This window comes from Synchiropus splendidus, chromosome 2, assembly GCF_027744825.2.
Source record: "Synchiropus splendidus isolate RoL2022-P1 chromosome 2, RoL_Sspl_1.0, whole genome shotgun sequence".
NCBI lineage: Eukaryota > Metazoa > Chordata > Actinopteri > Syngnathiformes > Callionymidae > Synchiropus > Synchiropus splendidus.
In genome coordinates, this window is record NC_071335.1 from 17,532,721 (window position 1) to 17,553,576 (window position 20,856).

Genomic DNA, 20,856 nt, shown 5'->3' on the forward strand with positions numbered 1-20,856 from the left:
GTGGAGTTTAAGTATCTCGGGGTCTTGTTCTCGAGTGAGTCCGCGTCCCGACTCCGGATAAGCGGCAGAAGAAGGTGAAGAAGGGTTTTGAGGAAGCGTTTTATTCATGTCAATTTTTTTCTGCCACTCCCGATCGGCAGAGGTCGCTGCTCCTCGCCATCAATAGCTTTTCTGTCAGGAAATCGGCAGGGAGCGGAAGCAGCGTGCAGTTGCTCGGCTCAGCCAAGGATCCGACTGTCATCCAAAATGCCGAGCCTTACTATTCGAGCAGACGCCGGTTCTCTGTGGTTTCTCTTCTGTATCATTTACTCTCAGTTTCTGACTGCGTCGTCCGATGACATAGTGGTGGCGTGTGGAGGATTTGTGAAATCTGACGTGGAAATAAACTACTCATTGATCGAGGTGAGTTAGCTTTTTAGCTGTCGAGCTAGCGGCGAGCTTGTTCCGCGAAATACGATTATAAACGGCGGTGTTAGTTTGACAGGAATTAGTAAGGGTTTTACTTACTCAACGGCACTTGTTATAATCGGGTTTTAGCTTACGTCCTCCCCATTAATAATAAGGTTATACGTTGCTAATTTCAAGTCTCAGCTATTGGTGCTTTTTTGAATTGTATGGCAGAGACAGCATCGGGCACAGGGTCGAATGGTGTTTGGAGATAGCACATCATAAACGTTGTGAGTTTTGAAACTCAAGAACAAGGCAGTCATGTAAACCAAGGTTCTTTTATGTCGTATCCAACTTTCTATTACTACATTCTATTATCTGTTAAGGGCCGAATCCTCCCACTTATAGAGCTCTTTTTTGAAGTGCTGTTTCCTTAATCCATATCATAATGGATACTTAAATTATTGTTCATATACACCGGTAAATATTTGGAAAATGTTTGACTTGTTAATTTGTTCTTCTCTTCACAGATCAAATTGTACACAAAGCAAGGATCCTTAAAATATCAGACGGAATGTGCCCCAATCAACGGCTACTTTATGATCCCTCTATATGATAAGGTATGTGTAGTATGTCATGATCATCTAAAAAATATATATATATTTTTTTTTTTAAACTACTACTACTTTTCTACTGTTCAGGGTGATTTCGTGGTCAAGATTGAACCTCCTGTTGGTTGGAGCTTTGGTAAGAACAAAATGGCGACAGATTCTTGTTGCATCAGACATGAATACCTCATTAAATCTCTTTTTTTTTTTACATTTTTCAGAACCCACTAGTGTTGATGTGCACATCGATGGTATCACTGACATCTGTACCAAAGAAAAAGACATCAACTTTGTTTTCACTGGGTTCTCAGTGTCTGGAACGGTAAGTGTCAAATATATATGTGTCAACACTCTTATGTCTGGATGGTTCAAACTCAAACCGGAGAGTGTTTCTCCGAAACAAGCGTAGTTTGTGCAGTCTGTGTGTATTTATGAAATGATTGAGAAGAACATGTTAAACCTATTGTTTTTATTGTAAAACTATTCATATTTTATGTGATGCAGGTTCTTAGCAAGGGCCACCTTCTTGGGCCAGCGGGAGTTGAGGTCAAACTGAGCCCCAAAGGAACAGGCGATGCAATTCAGAGTGTCTCAACTCACCCTGGGGGAAAGTAAGTTGATGTTACAGTATCGTGTACTGCCTCCTGTAGGTTCTCACTTTCATTTTGCCTTCATTTTACTCAGTTTGTGTCCCCAGCAGCATTGGTTTGTTTTGTACCTGCTTGTTATATATTGTTATTACAATGCACACAAATGTTACATGCATTCTTGCCTGGATTTTAATTTAATTTTATGTTATTATGATTATTTTATTTATTTATTTTTTATTCTCTGTGTGATGCTCTTCCTGACTGCATGCCCTTTGTTGCCTCTATTGCTGTTGGAAATGTAAATTTCCTGGAGGGAGTCATCCCAAAGGGGCCAATAAAGTCTAGTCTAAGTCTATGACCCTCGTGTGCGGCTCCTAAATTATAGTCTTCGAAAAGGAGCTGATTTGTTTGTCAGATGTTTTTGAGTGACCCTTTTCTGAAAATATTTGTGTTGTTTTATCCCAACAGATTCACATTCTCCAAAGTCCTTCCTGGTATCTATGACATCATAGCTTCTCATCCTTCCTGGACCCTGGACAAGGTAGTTATTTATTGTTTTCTGGCATTTTTCTTATCACCTTTACTGGATAAAAAAAAATAAAGTTTAAAGTCACGTATCACAATTCTAGCCTGTGCTCAGCAGTCGATTGACTGGATGGTTATAGTACAATGTGATTAATAACTTACTCTTATCGTGTGTTAAAATGATTTATCTGAGGCGCTTATTTGTACGTCCAATTCAATGCAATTTTCCACGTTTTAAATGTATGACCAGTTTCTAAATTCAGAACATCGCTCCTTTGAAATATAAATCCAAACCGAGGCTAAGTTGCTGATCAATAGTTGCAGGACAGTCTTATGCTAAATTTCAAACAAAAGGAAAGAAGGAATGTTCTACCTTATTTCCATGTTGAACGATCATTGTGACCTTCACTGTGCTTTGTATTCACAGAGCAAAACCTCGGTGCATGTATCCAATACTAACGCTGCAGCTGCTGACCAACTGCTGATTGGGGGCTATGATGTATACGGGGAAGTCAGCAGTGACGGAGAGCCCATGAAAGAGGTCACCTTCCTGCTGTATTCAGCCTCTGTGAAGAGAGAGGTAATTAAAGTGCGGCCAACGTACCTGGACACAGGATTGAAGTTGCAAACTGCATTTCTAACTTTGCCAATTTGTAAGTCTAAAAAATGTGTGGTGCTTTTTTTTTCCCCACTACAGTTTGTCAGTGGCTGTAACACGTCCCCTGTGGAAGGGGCCGACCCTGGGGACAGTTCCTTACACTACCTGTGCAGCTCACTCTCAGGAGAAGATGGCACCTTTGTCTTTCCCTCACTGGCCAGTGGCGAGTACACTGTTGTATGTTCCCTTTTTCTCCCATATAAAAAATATTTCCAAAGGAGAGAAACTGACATGCTTTATTGTCAGGTGCCTTTCTACCGGGGTGAGAGAATCACGTTTGATGTTGCTCCTGCCAAGTTGGATTTCAAGGTGGAGCACAATAGTCTGAACTTGCAGGTAGTGAATCACCCTTTTACCTTCTGTCTGCTATACTGTACACACAGTTGACTTTTCCTCTGTTGACTTTATCCCAAGCCCATCTTTCGGGTCATGGGCTTCTCTGTGACTGGTCGAGTTCTCAACACTGTGGATGGGGAAGGCGTCTCTGATGCCACTGTTTCGATTAACAATCAGATCAAAGGTAATTCAGCCTCCATGACATAAACCTATTCATTTTATAGGATTGAAACTGCTGTTGGTTGCTGTGAAACATATGGCTGTCTTAGCTCTATAACCGAGACATTTCTGAGATGTACATCAACATTTTGCCACTCCATCTTTAATGTCATTGAAAGGTTTTCTTTTGAGCAGCACACATTGATGCCAGTTGGACAAGACTAAAGCCTTCACTATTTCTCCTGTGTGACTCCAGGAAACTACACATTATGAGATTTGGCTTGTTAAGTTGTTAAACCCCATGGTTCTGTAGTACTCTTGTGTAACACATCTCATGCTTGTGTCCTACTCTCCAGTGATCAGCAAAGATGATGGATCCTTTCGCTTGGAGAACATGACGGCAGGTGCCTACACCATCCGCGTCAACAAGGACCTCATGTTCTTTGAGCCAGTCACAGTGAAAATTGCCCCAAACACCCCACAGCTTCCTGACATCATCACAGCAGGGTGACTGGGGCTTCTTATTTTTCTTTCTTTTCTGTGTCTATTTGTCAGTGGAACTGAAGCTGTTCATGTTATTGTTTTCAAACAGGTTCAGTGTGTGTGGACAAATCTCCATCAGCCACCTCCCTGAGGGCATGAAGCAGCAGGGTCGCTACAAAGTGACTCTGACCCACCAGGGAAAGGACAAGAACTCAGGACGCACGATTGAGTCAGACCCACAGGGGGCCTTCTGCTTCCAGACAAAACCTGGGGACTATACTGTGCATGTAAGATTAATAGATCTGAACACTTCTTGAGAATGCAGTGTGAGATTCTGGGTGTGAAGAAGAAACTAATGGACCTGTGTGTCTCTAGGTGTCTCTGCCGGATGTGGACGTGAAAGCTGGACTGGCCTTGCTTCCTGAGACCTTGGACATCTCAGTGGTGGAACGACCCCTGACTGACCTGCTGTTCACACAATTCATGGCTTCTGTTTCCGGGAAAGTCTTCTGCCTCGGTACTTTTTTAAGTTCTAACTCACAAACTCTGAGAAATACGGGTTCAATATTGACATGATTATATTAACACATGAATGTGGCTTTTGACTAACTTGTTCTCTTATTAAATCCTAGCGTCGTGTGATGACCTCTCAGTTGTGCTGCAACCAGTGAGTCGCCAGGGAGAGCGGAGGACAGTCAGTCTGTCCAGCAATGGAGACATTCTCAACTTCTCCTTCGACAATGTTCTGCCTGGAAAATACAAAGGTGCTGCCACGTTGTAAAAAATTCAATTGGCAGGTTTTTGAAGATTACGTTTTCAGTGACCTATAATCAATTGCATGGAAATGTTCTCTGGTATTTTGATATTCCACTTCCTTTACATGTGTTGCTTCCTGTAAAATATTTTCATACATTTACACTGTATGCTTTGTTGTTTGCAAGCACCGTTTGTTTGCTTGGCTTTGTATGTTTTTATAACTTGCTTTTTTTGTCACTAGTGAGCATCTCACACGATGAGTGGTGCTGGAAGCATAAATCCATGGAGGTGGAGGTTGTGGACTCTGATGTTTTGGGATTGGAGTTGAGACAGATTGGCTATATCCTGCGTTGCTCCCTATCACATGCCATCACACTGGTCAGTAACAACCCATGTACAGCCTTGAAGCGAATTTTCGAAGATGTTTGATTCCAAGTTTGGTTTTCATGCAGGAGTTTTTCCAAGATGGCAGCAAACCTGAAAACGTGGGCGTCTACAATCTCTCAAAGGGAGTGAACCGCTTTTGCCTCTCGAAGCCTGGTGAGATGATTTCCATGCTTATAGATGACTGGTTTTTGTATTAAAAAAAGAAGCAGTGGTGGGTGCAACATGTCAGGTTTGCATGGATTTAATACAATATTGGTATGAGCTGCTGAATGGCTTGTGCAGGTTTCTACAAAGTCACACCGCGCTCCTGCCACCAGTTTGAACAGGATTTCTACATCTACGACACGTAAGCAGAACAAAAACCTTTCTGTTCAGTGCTTCCTTGTGCACACTCAGTCAAGTGATGTTTTCAATGATGTGTTACAGCTCGGCGCCAAGCATCCTCACTCTCACTGCCGTACGGCATCGCATGACTGGCCTCATCACCACCGATAAAATCATGGACGTCACTGTCACCATTAAGTAAGACACTGGAGTGGAGATACACAACTGTGGTGTGTTTCAGCCCGGAAACATAACCAGAGTGAACTCTTGTGAAGTGAAGTCAGCTTCACCATGATTCTGTGATCATGATGTTTCATGGCTGCAGTGCACTAAAGTAATTTATGTGTGGACAAGCTAAAAATGAATCTCACGACCGGTCAACCACAGACCTATTGAAGTGAATAGGTTGAAGGACGTATACGCTTGAAAAACCACCTGAAATTTGCACACAAAATCATGTATGTAAAGTATTTTCAAGAAGTGTAGCTTTTTAAAGATTAATAGAACAACAATCCAGGATTACTGAAAGGGATGTTTTTGTGGTTAAATATCCCGGCAGTCGTCTCCTTATCTTTTGATGTCGAACAAAGAGTGTTTCCTCCGGTTCAGGTCGTCAATCGAGAGCGAGCCGGCGCTGGTTCTCGGACCTCTACGGAGCCAGGAAGAGCAAAGAAACGAGCAGCAGCTGGCGGAGATCGAACTGCGGCGCAAAGAACGAGAGCGGAGAGCTGCTGAAGAAGATGGCGGCACAAGAGACGACAGCACGCTGGTTTTTGAGAAGCCGGATGAACTGGTTGGGCCCTTTCACTACGAGTTCTCCTACTGGGCCAGGTCAGCTTTTCTCATGTTCATCGTACTTGCTAAACTGAAGTACTGTGGGAGTGGGACAGATCGAGATGCAATGCAAGCACTTGTTAACAGACATAAGCTCTAACTGGTAGACTAATGTGCTGACCGTTTTATTTTGTTGATATAAAGTTAAGTAGTGGCAGGACTGCTGAGTATCATTGCTTATATTTATCTTACCAAACTGCATTGATCTAAAGACTTCTGGAGTCATTACTTCTGAAGTTATTGGATATATTGTTAAATACATAAAACGTATTTGTTTGTTATGTCTGGATAAAAACAAGAGTTTAGAAAATAATGTTTTGAATTGTATCAATATTTCACAGCTCTAGTGTCAGTTTTTTGTTACTATTGGATTACAGTGAGATGAAATGTTGTAAATATGTGTTGATTTCTCAGAGCTGGAGAGAAGATAACAGTGACTCCGTCCTCCAAAGAGCTCCTGTTCTACCCTCCTGAGGTCGAAGCTACAATAACTGGAGGTCCAGCCGTGAACACTCAGTCGTCCCTGACATGAAGCAGGGTTGTTCTCAACATTTCCGCTCTCTTACTCTCAACAGAGTCATGTCCAGGCCGTGTGGTGGACATCGTGGGTCGCGCCGGTCTCTTTCTCGAGGGCATAGTGTCCCCACAGCTCCAGGGTGTGGAGATCTCCATCTCAGAGAAAGGTGCTGCAGAGACTCTTGTCACAGTGGTCACCAATGAGCAGGGCGCTTACAGGTATGGTTTCTGATTGGCTGTTGCCAGTTTTTGACTGAATTCAATGTAACCCCTGATCTTTTTTTTCCTCCAAATTTCCTAGTGTTGGTCCCCTCCACAGTGACAGGCAGTATGACATCAGTGCCAACAAAGAAGGCTTCGTTCTCAGTCCTGTGGAGGGATCTGAGGGCGACTTTAAGGCATTTGCTTTGGCAGGTGTCACCTTTAAGGTACACAAGACACTGTCTCTTTAACTTGTGTTTGTTTGCATCATCTATGCTCTTAAAAGTTTAATCTTTTTGCTAAACGCAACACACAATTCCTTGATGGTTTTAAGGGACTTAAATTATCCAGTATGCTGTCTGGAAAGAACCTGAAGTTGAGTGCTTTGTTTTAAATCTCATGCCATTTTGGTCTTTAAATTCACCAAGTCCCTTCTGAAATGCTTAACAACTGACGTGCAGCTTTTTCTAAAGCCCTTTGGGAATGGGATTATTTTTCCCTCAGCTTTAAATGGGATTCAGGCCATTAGCGAATGTGTGACTGCAGCACCGCTGCCGCCGTCTGCTGTCACATTTGATTTTTGGATTTCTTTATGGTCACTGTTGTGAGACGTTGTAGTGTAGTGTAGCACCAGGCTGAAGGCCCTGGGTGATTCAGAAGTTGGTGCACTTGGAAGGAATAAAAACACTGTTGACTTGTTATTACCCTGTACTCCACTATACACCTCCTGCTGAGTCTGGTGTAGATTTGTTTTTATTGCACCGAGGGGGCTCATTTTTCCCCACTTCACCAAAACACAGACTTTCACTGTCAATTGAAAGGCAATGAGGCTCTTTAATGTGATTCAAATTCTACTGTTCTTATATACAAAGGGATTGTAAGTACAATACCTGTACATCAGTGTGATTTTGGAGAATTGTCAAATGATACATTTGGCTGTACAAAAATAAGAGATGGAAAGTGTAATGATCATTTGAGAGTCTTAAAGAAGTATCCAACTTGGATTCATCTTGGATACATCACTTCATACAGCAAAAAAAAAAACAAACACAAAAAACAGTCAAGTGTATTGTAAACAACAACCATTGACTGTTGTCTGTGATACTATTTCAAGTTGTTATTGAATGTTCTGTATTTCAGCATGTAGATGTTTCTACCCTTTGTCCTCTCTTCCTTCCCAAACAACCGTATCTGTTTTGTCCGATCCTGTGCAGATAAAATCAGAGGATGGTCTCCCCCTGTCTGGCGTGCTGTTGTCTCTAAGTGGTGGCCGCTTTCGCTCCAACCTGCTGACTCAGGACACCGGCCTTCTGACCTTCAATAACCTGGTATGGAAGAGTCTCTCTGTTGCCTCTTTGTTTTTCCCTCACATTAATCACTGCTTTCATTTTCCAGAGTCCTGGTCAGTACTACTTCAAACCAATGATGAAGGAGTTCCGCTTCGACCCGCCGTCTCAGATGATCTCCGTCGAAGAGGGTCAGAATCTGAGCATCGATATTACTGGTATCAAAACAGCATACAGGTAAAGGTTTTTCCTGTCGATGCCACCTTCTCCACCCTGTTGTTTGTACTTGTGTCTGAATGTTCATCTGGTCTCAAGCTGCTACGGAATGGTGCAGTCTCTGAGCGGGGATGCGGAGAGAGATGTGGCTGTGGAGGCGGTGGGTCAGGCGGAGTGTAGCATCTACAGCGAGGACACTGTCACCGATGAAGAAGGCAGATTCCGCCTGCGTGGTTTGCTGGTGAGAATGAGAGAAAGTAGCTGTTAAAGCATAAGTTTTGGACCTGTTGGAATGCAACGAAAGGTGTGTCAAACTTATCGCTGCCCAGAGTGTGATGCGTCCAGTACAACATGGAGGGATGTTTACTTTTTGTGCTGGGTCATTGGCTCGATTAAAAAGTGGTTCGCTGTCTTTGCATCGATCGAAACCCACAGGTTTATTTTTTCACCTCTTTCTCCTTGACAGCCCGGCTGCAAGTATCTGATCCAGCTGCGGGCCGAGGGCAACGACCACATAGAGCGGGCGCTTCCACAGCAAAAAGCTATCGAGGTGTGAACGTGATCTCAGTTGTCTGCCTCTGTTTGAAGAACAGATTATTTCATCGCCTCCTTTCTCTGTATCTGTGAAACATGAGCTGCTACTTCCTGTTCTTGCACTCCTCACTGCCAACAACAAATTAGTCAGAGCTTCACACACACTTGCTAACAATAGTTCTTATCCCTTGATCGTAAGGACTTTTTTTTTTCCTCCGACTTTATGCATTGCATATTGGATTAAATGAAACGGATGAAAGGTGAATTCCCCCTCAGATCTCCTGCTAATGGATCTCAGTCAGATTTGCTGGCAGGTTCAAGAGGGAATTTGACACCAAACTACTTTCAAGCATTAAAACTTTTGATGACGGGGTTTATTTAAGTTATCTTGATGTCTCAACTCGGCAGCTACATGAAAAACCTTTTATAATTGAGCGGCAGAAATAACTGTGGGAACCGTGTGATTGTGATTTATCAGCTGCTGCATCGCCTGAGACTTTCCTTCTCCCCAAAAAAAGAGCCTTTTCCTTCCATTGTCTGAGTTTCTCTACTATTGTGAAAGAGCACCACCCTAATCTCAGACTTCATCCCCTTTAATCCTTTTATTTCATCATGTGAAGCGTTCTGGGATTTTTTTTAATGTTTCTTCACTCATGACTTTTGACTTGCTTTCTGCTCAGGTGGACCACAGTGACATCGACGGCGTCAACATCATCGCCTTCCGACAAATCAACCAGTTTGACCTCAGCGGGAACGTCGTGACCTCCCCGGAACATCTTCCAACAATTTCGGTACCGATCGCGTCCTCGTGTTCCAGCAATACACATTCAAAACTCTTTCCAATGATGTCATTGACTGATGCTTTCTGACGTCAACTGTCTTCTCTGTATTCAGGTGAAGCTGTACAAGAGTGACAACCTGGACAACCCCATCAACAGCGTTTCACTCGGCCAGTCTCTCTTCTTCCATTTCCCTCCGCTGGACAGAGATGGAGAGGTAGGTGACTCACCAGCCGATTGAAGTCGCACGGACGTGAAGCCACGACCAACCTTATACACAGCCTTCCATAGAGAGTGTGAGCGTCTAAACCACTCCTGCGTTCCTCTGAAGCTCTGTTCCTATTGGGTTAGTTTTTATAGAGCGACTTTGGGGTCCCTGATGTGGTGTCAGTGGTCGATCCTTTCACTCACTGTCTCCTCCTGTGAGTGGGTGCCACACAGCTTCCTGATGTATCACTGACAAACTAAAAGCCCCCTGGTGTAACCTGGGACAAAAAAAATCTCACGGATCACCAAACCATATGGTATCACTGGCCATAGTGAACTGCAGCACAATGTGGTATTGTCTACCACAAGTCATAGCAATTGTTTCAAACATTCCAGATGTTGTGTTGCACTACATGGGAAGAAGCGTTGTTCTCTCCAGAGGGACTCCTGCAGAGGAGGATGGAGACGAGGGTAAACAAATCCCAGCCTAGTGATGTAAAGCACAGTCAAGCCTCACCTTTGCAAGAGAGAAAACCGTGTGTCTCAATGTGATAGATGCATTAAAACCTGTGGTAGGTCTAATATTCATGCAAACACACACATTTATTTCCAACTGCAAAAGAAATACTAGTCATTTTTTTCAACAACTGAAATGCTATTGTTGGAACAAACTTGTAGTTTGTTATGTACAGTATTCACTTTGGGTGTCTCGGTTTCACCCCCTCACTGGTCTCAGTCTAAACTCGATCACTGGCACTCAAAGTGTGGCTATTACACTTTGTCTCTTTATGCTTCGGTCCTGCTCTCGACTTTGGTTAGATGGTCTGAACTACAACACTTCATGCTGCATTTGGATTGGATGAAAAATTGCCATCATTTTTACGTAACTCAGCGTCTCTTGGTGCGTTTTTATTTTAGTTTTTTTTGTATACGATCAGCGCTGATGTAATTTGAAGTAATGGCTCATGATGTGGATCAGTTTTGATGGGAGTTTCACCCGCTGGTTGTTGACACACACACACACACACACACACACACACACACACACACACACACACACACACACACACACACACACACACACACACACACACACACACAGGTCTCACGTGGGAGCGCTGTATAAATGTCGTCCTTTTCAAACTCAAACCACATCCGGTCCATGATTCTACCTGACTCACAATATTTTTTTCTAGAGTTTCTTGGTCCACTGCTAATAAAAACATTCTCTTATTTCAGACATGGGTGCCATACTGCACAGCAACACAGTTGACGCTGTTTAAACTGCCCAAGCTTGAAATCAAATGTGTATTCTGATGGTCACTGACAGCATGTGTATTGGTGCTGTGCGCCTGTGTGTCCTAAAGCTCATGTTTCCTGTTCCCACCTGTGGATGGTGTCTGTCATAATAATAGTCACCGAAGCCTGACCATCTCCTTCTGCTCTGCAGAGCTACGTGTTGATGCTCCACTCCTCACTGTCCCGCTCCCAGTACGACTTCACGCTGCCTCAGGTCTCCTTCACCTCCTCTGGCTACCACAAGCACGTTACCTTGACCTTCAACCCCACAGTAAGGGCACATGTCAAACGCCACAGTGGTTGGATTTGAAGCTCAACATTCCTTGTGTGTGTCCTCTCAGCGCAAAGTGCCTGACCAGGATGTGGCCCAGGGTTCTTATGTGGCTCTACCTCTCACTCTACTGCTGCTGCTGGCAGCGTACAACCATGAAAAGGTTGGAGTGTTGGAGAAGTTTGCTTTTTATTGACCCGTGGGAAAATGGGAAGCTGATCGATGTCGACCGCATGTGGTCCCACAGGTCCTCCCGTTGGTGCTGCAGCTGGTGAGTCGTGTCCAGGGTGTGAGGAGCATGAGTCAAGCCACCGCCGACAACGCCACAGCAGATGAAGCCAAACGTCAGGCGAAGCGACCAAAGGCCAGACGCACCTGAAGAACAGCGACGCCCTGCACTTAAACCGACTTGACCCATTCGGGTTTGAAGGTGCTGACAAACTGTTCGGCCCCACAAGACTAACAATGAGCGATGGACATTTTCTGTGTTGTCCCACGGACACATTGTCATTGTCTGTGTTGAGATGAGCCATTTTTCTACCTTTGTAATTTATCTACTGAAGGTTTTGCTTTGATTTTGGAAAGAAAAAGTATATTTCTTTTTTTTGCCACAAGTTTAAATATTAAAGTAGAAGTGAGTCTCTAGTTTAGACATTTAAATGCACCCCACATGTTTTAACCACACACAACCATGGTGGAGAATCGGGACATCAGAGCCGCGCGTCTCTGCCTGAGATGATGGTGTGTGAGTCGGACTGATCTGACGCCTTCAGGGAGTGTGGTGAGGTGGAACTGATACCAACTAATTTATTCGTAACAATGAGCTATAGATGTGAATATTGGGATTGAATTTCTGTTTTTTTTAATAAATCACGGTGAGATTGATTTTATTGAACAACATAAATAAAATGATAATGTGTTACTGCCTTTGCCACAAATCTGTGATTTAATATGCAACATATATGGACTCTAATGCTGAAGTGGGAGAGTATCAGTCACAAGTTTTTCATGTCATAAGAAAAGCCTATAGGGGGCAGTGTAGCACTAAACTTGAATTTTAGTTCCTCAAGTCAAAAGAAGCAGAAGCAGACTTCAATGCATCGGCTTTGAACTGTGGCTACACAATCACGATGATGCTATATGAAGTTTAACATAACTGAAGCCTGAATTGCTTTTTGTTTTTCTCCTCATGACTGTCAGACCCCTCTTTCTCCAGCCATTCAAACCAGAAATGGATTTTAGCTATTCAAATAAGGCATTCTCCAGAGTGACAAAATTTCCAAAAAAACACGCCACCTAACACAAAGGAACAGTTCGGAGGTGAAGAAAAGGAGGTTCATGTTTATCCACTCTTGGGGTGTTAGAAAATATGGATAGATCCAACTATTATGATGCCTGACCATGCAATATATCAATGTTTTAAGCACGCCAGATCCATTTTTAAAGATAAAATTTATGAATGTTTCTGCTTCTCAGCTGTATGAAGGCATTTTCCCCATGCGATAATGGCTTTTGTCACCACGTGGCATATTGCAATGTCTCGCGATATATCGTCACTCCTGTATCGGGACGTATATCGCATCGCCAAATACCAGCCAATACACAGCCCTAACTCAAACCCGATCCTGGCCACAGACTGGAGAGGAGATGAAGAGTCTGCAGGCCTGACTCCACCACCATCGCTGTATTTATCACAGTGTGAAAAACCCTGAACCTCCATGAGAAAAGTCTCTAGGTCTCAGTAGCTCTGACCAAAATCGCTGTTCCTGATGATGTTTACATTGTAAATTGTGAGCAGAAACGTGTTCCGTATGAATGAATTTTAAAAGGTTGTTTATCGTGCATCTGTGGATGTTGTTTTTGTGAGCCAACAGCAGCCTGATATTAAACTGCTAGACTGCAGCCAGCTCTCCTCACCTCTGGTATTCACTCAGTCTCACAGCAGTAGCCACACTTTTTATGGGATTTTCAGGGAGCCGCGCACCAGGCAGACTCACGAGTCATGGAGGAGCAGTTCCGGAGCCAGAAAGAGAAAGCGCAGACGCGCTTCTGAATTAAATATTCATCAGTAATGAGAGGGAAATGGACGGAGGCCGGAGGGGTGCGTAACCAAATCCACCAGCAGCTCACAGCAGCTGTCAAAACCTGCATGTGTGGTGACAGCACGCAGACTGAGGAGAGGTTTTAGAGGTGTGTCATGTCACCCTGTTATGAAACCAGACTTGCTGTCCACGTTTGAGGATGAGGTGAAGCTGCCCTCGCCGATGTAATAAGAGAGAGTCACGGTGCTTAAAGTTTCACCTCTGACAGATTCATCAGGAGACGGATTCGGTCACCACGTTGAATATCATCCCTGCGGTTTGGAGCGGCGGCGCTGTAACCATGAGGTTCCCGTACACGTCATGTTACACACAGTGTTTTCAAGTAGCCGGAATAGATTCTGTTTTAAATTACAAAAACAAGATGGCCGTTTACTTTCTCCATCTACTGCTTCAGTTTCATTGGTAAGTACAGACTGAGATGTTCCCTGCTCCCTTAAAGCAGAGGACGGGTTCTACTCTGAGTCTCTTCTGAATGACAGCGTTTTTATTTTCCTGCTCAAGTTCAACTGCAGTACGGGAAGGAACAGACTTAAAAGTGTCGCTTCCTTCTCTACAAGTACGAATGCAAAGGTCCTCTTGAGATGCAAAAGTGAGCAGCTTTGAAGACAATTTCTCTAGTGAGTTTCCAAAGCAGCGTTTTAATCCATCATGTTAAACTACATGGACAACGCTCATACAGTTATTTCTCTTCCTTTCGCGCTGTTTCATATCCATATTGACCATTGTGTGAACGGAGAGCGCAGAATCTCATTCAAGCTGCTTCTTGAGCGCAATTATCGCGCCTTGTTTTTTATTTGATTTCAATGCGGTTCAACTCTCAGAGAGCAGCAATGCAGTGTGACGTCATATTCCAGCGACACAGGAGAAGCCAGAAAGCTTGCAACATAGTGGCGGAGGTGAGTCAAGCTCCTGAGCAGAACTTCTGTGCCATCTATGCAAGCAAGTTCTAGACCTCTACTGTCCAGTTACACTCCTGCATCGAACAGCAGCCCATCCTCACTCGTGCCGTAACCCGTTGACGTTGGGAAAGTGGAGTTCTGCGTCCTATACTGACAAGAAAGGCAGCCTCCAGCGCTACTTGTTGACGCATTAGGTTTTCAATTGAACTACGACACACACAAAAAAGACAAAAAAAGCTCCTTTCGTTCAATATTTAACAACGTGTCAGCGGCTATTTAAAGCCCATCAAACAGTCGTGTGTTTCAGTCACGGAGGTGAGCCACATAAAGGGTTATAAATAGCAACGGATGACACCCAATATGATTCGGTGAAGAGAGCATCCGAAGTCTCTTCGCACACCCACCCACTCCCCGCCTGGCGCAATCTCTGAAGCATCCTGAGTGTGGTGTTGGCGCATGTTTGCACCATGAACAAACACACGAACAGCGTGGAAGAGCATGCGTCGGTGTTCCAAACAAACTTGACAAACTTGACCAGTGTGTCACCACCCGCTCCAGCCTTAAAGCAACAATGCGTAACAGTGACACATAAATAGATCGTTTTCATATTTTCTGAGATGACAGGTTTCATTTTGAACAGTCCAAAATCCCGGAGTCAGACTCTCCAGCTCTCTCATCACAGCCCCAACTCCACCCCCACCGCGCCCTATGCAGCAAGCTGAGTTCCTTTGTTCACATCATGGCAGAAGAATGGAATGACAGAGGAAGATCCCGGACAAGTGTCAATGTAGGAGATGCATTTACAGCCTGGCAATAAGTGAGAGCTACAAAATTCTTTTCATCTTATCCTGAAGTGGCGATGTTTCTACTCGACTTGTCAGTCACTTTTGTGTTCACTGCTGTCTCTGTTGTGTTGCCAAATCATTGAACAAATGTTTCTATGCTTGTTGTTTGTATATAAGTGTGGTATATGTTTGCAGCGAAACAGATGAACTGCAGTGCTAAAACGGTATTGATATACTTCGTGTATGGTGAAAATAGTTTTTCAATGAATAGATTGCCAGTGAAAATGACTTGCTCACGTTCTAACACAAACGTGGGGTTGGGGGCGGGACCGGAGACCCAGCTTTACGACACCCTGCTATTACACTCATTTACCTGTGGTGCCGCCAAAAGCAAATACTCTCATCTGACACACAGCTGCTTTAGGTCTGAGGTGGTCTGTGCTATCTTAGTACTTGAGCATTTAACGGCACAGTTCAGAACCGATAAATGTTTCCAGTACGATGTCTACTGGGCTTTGACAATGGCTTCTGCCATCATTCGTGTCAGAGTCTTGTATGACCCCGCCATTCTTGACTTGCTCGGCCTGTCATGCTCACACACCGTTCACTGAGGTCTGTCCTGTTGGCTTAAAGAGATTGTCGTCGGCAGATAAAAGCACAGACACGACGGTAATGAAAAGGCCGACAGGCTTTGAGACCTTCGCTTTCTCTATCCATCCGGCTTTGTCTCATATCTCCGCTCACATCCATCATCTAGGTTCCGATCCACTGCCGCCGTAGTCTATACACAGTGTCATCTGTACAGCCAGCGGAGCCTGACCAGCGGAGGAGGAGGAGGAGGAGTGACACACGTGAAGCAGAGACCATCAGAGCGGTGACTTGCGCGCGGATGAGTTGGAGAAGTTGCTCACTGAAGTTGTCAGAGTCCTTGAGCAAAGTCACGGTGGAGGAGGCCCACAGACAGCGGCGTGAGTGCTGACATCCGAGAAGAAGACTCAGCCAAGAGCCTTTTATATGCCAAGACCTTTTCAATGGAACAGTGATAAGATGAGCCTTGAATGCTAAGCACTGGACCTGCAGGGCTCCAGTATCGATTAATGCACAACTAGTCATTAAAGCCAAGTACAGGCCTGACTAAACTTCATTCACGCACTCTGCTGTAATGACATTTTGCTGTGATAAGTGGTATTTATGAATATTTAACGGCCCACGGAGGATGGATGAAGGAGGACTATATATTAGGGTCGGAAAACATTTCCTCGTTCATCTGGGTTTTCACTGCTCTGCTCATTTTTGCTCATTTTTTGAGACATTTAGTTGTGTTGATATGTCAGTTCTAAACGTCCTTCAGACCACATGACTCGGCCTTGTCTGTCAACCAATGTGAGAACCACCAAGTCACCTGTGATGACAATACATGACAAAATAAATGACCACTTTTGTTGGTTGAACTATCTTTTTGTAAAACGGTTAAGCTGCATTTGGTGGAAAATATTTTGATAATTCCATTCTAAAATGAAATTATTTAATGCTTTCAGTGATCTATTCAAAATAAATAAACCTCAGTGCATCTCCTGGTTGGAAATTTTAACCAATCACAAGGCAGCTCGGTGAAAGGATGTGGTTTCACTTCAGCTACAGGTGCAGTGTGACGGGAGGAAGCTATTCCAGCGTAGGGTACAACAGTTTACACAGTAAAGCAAAATCCACGGCCAAGAAAGTTGCGGCCCAAAACTAGCCGAAATGGTACTTGAGCCGGTGCGTCGCCAGCCTTAAAGCAACAATGTGTAACTTTGTAGAAAACTGTTTATGTGTTCAGGCATCGCTAGAGGTGTGTGGTGTGATAGAACTTCAAATTCAGAGTGGTGGGAACTCTGGCCATTGTGTAGCAAAAAACATCCCTGAACAAAAGCAAACAAGATCGCTTTTGTGGAAAGAATACTGCAGCTTAAACCCAAGAGACATTAAACCCAAAACACAGATTAAAACAAGGTACCGAACCTGGCTCTGGATTCCCTCCATCCAACCATTCGCCACACGGAGTTCGGATTGATCGGCAAGGTTAATGTGTGAACGGAGCAGATGAGGGCTACGATTTTAATACTCTGACAAGTGAATGTTGTGAGTGTCTGCTGCCGGAGGATAAATAGAAGGCACCGCATGACAGTGCTGGCCAGTGAAAGACGCCTCTGGTGGAACACAGGGGGAAGCACAGGTACAGCAGAGTTCCCATCTAACACACAGACGGTGATCATGAAAAATGTAACATGCGAATGAGCTCCCAGATAAAAGGAACTTTCGGTCAGGACGTCGGTGACTGAAGCTGGGTGTTCAACAGCTGAGCTGCAAGTGAGACATCACCACTTTGGATCTTCATGATATTTTTGCGTTTAGCCTCGTCCACGTGAAATGCAATCTGTGTTTTCTCTGGGTTTTGATTCCAGACAAACACAACAGCAGGTGATATCACAGATTAGTTCCCTTGCAAACTCGGGTCAGGCTCATCAGCGACGTCAAACCTTCGGCGACGCCGTGTCCTGACATCATCATCTGGTTTATTTATTTCTGCTCCCGTGCTGCTCCTCTTCTCCACTGTAAATAAGTCTCTCTCAGCTCCGGGGAGCCGGAGGGGAGCGGAGAACCAAATAACCCGGCTACTGTCTGCTCAACTCCCGGGACCCCCCACCCCCCGCCTTCACCCCATCGGAGCCTCTGCAGAGAAGAATACCCAACAATCCCTCGGAATACGTCTATTTTCAACTTTACCTGCCGGGTCACTGAAGTGAGTGAACAAACACGGCGTTGCAATTCTGGCCGTGAGCTGAGAGTGAGAGCGGAATACACAACCACGTGCAACCGTTTATCTTCCCACAGCACACGCACTCTCCTCTGTGGGTGTTTTAATTTACAACGAAAATACAGAAACTGTTGTTCGACCAGAAAACAGCTGCTCACAGCGTTTCTGTCCGACAGAAGAATGGCCTCCGGGTGTGTCATCAATTAGCATCCTGTACATCCGAGGACAAACACTCACTCCGTCTTTGCTCTAATAAATCCTCAGTCACGCCAAGAGGTCATTCACATTCCAACTCTGCATTTGTTCACGCTGGTTACTTGGTCGTCCGTGCTACGAAAGGTGCCCCAACATGAGCTCCACCTCTGATCTCTGTTGGCCACCATGTTCAACTGAGAGCTCCGGAAGCCTCTTCATGTTACATTGAAAAAGTAATCTGACTACCGAGTACTCCCTTTAAAAAGTGACTTAAAAATGAGTTATTTTGCAAGTTACATTTAGCAGCTGCCTAAACACAACTTCTGTGGTAATTTTGATGTTGTTTTGATATCTAAGGTAAAAAAAAAAAAGGTTTTTTTTCCAGCACATTCTCAGCTGCATGAATGTATAGCTCATATTCTACAGATGAACCAATTGTAAGAAGTTATATTTGATATTCGTTCCTGTGACTGTGTGGCTCTGTTTTATTTTGAAGGTGTAACGGAAACATGGGGCTCTCAAGGGGACGGTCAATAAAGCGAGCGGCAGCGTTCTATGCCGGTGTACCACGAAGCTATCTTGAGTTCTTCTAAATATTCCGCCTCTCAGAACAGCTCGGCTACAAAATGAATAAATTATGTAACTTGTTATTAATAGAAACATGCATGCAAGTGATAAATAACAATTTATCTAAAAAAAAAAGCAGGAAGTGTCCCGCGTGTTTCTGAAGAAGCCCCTGTCCACTGTAAGACACGGGTGTACAAAGCTTGCTGTATGTGTATCACGTCCCCCGTTGGCCACCTGCAGGCAGTAGCTGCACTCAAATGATCGCTGCAGCGACTCTGGTGTCTTATATGGTTTTGAGTCCGTCCTTTCAACACCTGTTTTTTCCTTCTCTAAACAATCATTCCTGCGCATCCAAGGGCCATGTAGGGTTCAAACTGTCTTCGGCAGCAGACACCTATTCAAAGCATGTACCGTATCTTCAGGTAGAAACACGCACCTCTCTCCTCACTCCACCGTTGCTTACGTCCGTGTCGCTAGCAGCTTCAGTGGTGAACCTGAGGTGCCCCGTACATGACGTCATGCACAGGGACGCAGCAGAGGAAAGCATATATAAATGTTTGGATTTCAGAAAATAACAAAAAGGACCACAGACAGCACTTACATCACAGACAAGCATCTCCTAAGTTGGTGCCCTACTGGCCACGATCATCTACGGACGGGATTCATGGAGCCGTTCCTGTCAAAGAACCGTTCAGAAGAGACATCCAGACCAGTGAGGTGTGCACGCACCCAGGAGGGACTCGGCAGGGAAGCAGGATCACCCAGCATAACACCATCCACCGTCCTTATCTTTGCGTCAGGCTGCTGGTTTTCTATCTGTTATAGAAGTTGCTGATGCTGGCGCCACAGGTGTGTTTTCTAATTCATAATAACGCAAGTGGAAAGTGGTAACCTGTGATGAAATGCATGTCTTACCTAATTTTGGTTCATATTTTATCACAGTTTTTATTTTTGTGTGCCTTGCTTATGTCCCCCAGCAATATTGCATTATTACACAAGTTAGATTTATTCTTACAGCATTTACGTTGCCTTTCCTCACGATAATGGTTTGTTAACAACACTATTTCACAATTCTTCTTGACAAACGCAACACTACTGGTCTCTATTCCAAGCCCTTGAGCAGCCACTCCTACTTTGTGAATGAGGGTCACCTAGGTGACAATGGAACCCAGAGCAATGTTGTCTTTTTCACTTTTAAATGACTTGATCCCACCATCGCTCACCAAGCGTTTAGCCTCGGCCGCCCCCCAGTCATGCCTTAAATGAGATGTCTATTTCCACCTCAAGACAGAAGAAGCAAGGCAGTGGGACCAGGCTCCATTCTGGCTCTGCAGACCACGAGTTTGCTCACCACCTCACGTGCCCTGAACGTACTCATAGATCATTGGCTCATGCTTGTTACTCCACTGGCAAGCTGCTCCTGCAGAGTGCTCTCATCACTTCAGACATCTCACCCTCTCTCCAGCTGACCCTCCTCCAGCCAGCATGGCTCCACTTCCCATCACACCATCTCTTCTTCACCAGAGGTGGTGTGTCTGTGCTGTCACTCTCGTCACGTCTCACGCTGCGACGTCCATGTCCTGCAGCGCGCACCACCCACCGTGTTGCCCGCGGGGATGTTGAGCTGAGGTCAGCAAGCTATAGATTTCATCCATCCGTTGTTGGATTGCGCCCACTAGCTTCAAGCATCCTGGTCCGGGATCGGCTGCGCAGGTGACGCGCCGGTGTCCACCCACAAAACGGACGGAGGTTAATGGATGACCAGTTTGTGTCTCGGTATTCTGACAGCGTCGCAGGGATAATTGAGTCGAACCATGAACAGGAATGTTTATAAAGCTGATGCAGCATCTGCTTCGTAAGTGTTCCCTGCTGAAGGATGCCCACTGGAAGGCGGACTTGAGTGGCAGCCTGGCAGCCGGCGGTGGAGAGATCCATCACGCGGTGACAGGACTGAGAGGGCAGCGACGTCTCGTCCTGCCCTCTGAGGCCAAGGCCTGTCAGCTTAATGAGTCTCCAAGTGACGGCTGATGTGGTTGTTAGTGAGCGCCTGTGTGTCCAGGTACCTGAGCGGGTTAGGAATATCACAGGTTGAACAAGTTGCTCTGACTTCCCCAGTGGTCATTTCTATCATGAATCACGTTCCCTTCCTTTTTTT

At 44.8% G+C, this 20,856-nt stretch overlaps 1 protein-coding gene across 1 annotated transcript; it reads left to right on the top strand.

Annotated features, from left to right (window-relative positions):
* Nucleotides 1-220: 220 nt before the first annotated feature.
* On the top strand, nucleotides 221-13,133 carry LOC128753474 (nodal modulator 1-like). The gene is made up of 31 exons (XM_053855206.1): nucleotides 221-402; nucleotides 918-1,007; nucleotides 1,089-1,134; nucleotides 1,217-1,317; nucleotides 1,500-1,606; nucleotides 2,054-2,126; nucleotides 2,538-2,690; nucleotides 2,808-2,945; nucleotides 3,015-3,104; nucleotides 3,183-3,288; nucleotides 3,620-3,770; nucleotides 3,856-4,033; nucleotides 4,122-4,263; nucleotides 4,379-4,510; nucleotides 4,744-4,880; nucleotides 4,955-5,042; nucleotides 5,172-5,235; nucleotides 5,316-5,411; nucleotides 5,823-6,044; nucleotides 6,462-6,544; nucleotides 6,623-6,782; nucleotides 6,865-6,991; nucleotides 7,979-8,092; nucleotides 8,160-8,287; nucleotides 8,366-8,507; nucleotides 8,733-8,816; nucleotides 9,481-9,591; nucleotides 9,695-9,796; nucleotides 11,237-11,356; nucleotides 11,427-11,519; nucleotides 11,604-13,133. The coding sequence occupies exons 1-31, from the start codon at nucleotides 247-249 to the stop codon at nucleotides 11,733-11,735; spliced, it is 3,666 nt and encodes a 1,221-aa protein (XP_053711181.1). The 5' UTR covers nucleotides 221-246; the 3' UTR covers nucleotides 11,736-13,133.
* Nucleotides 13,134-20,856: the final 7,723 nt, after the last annotated feature.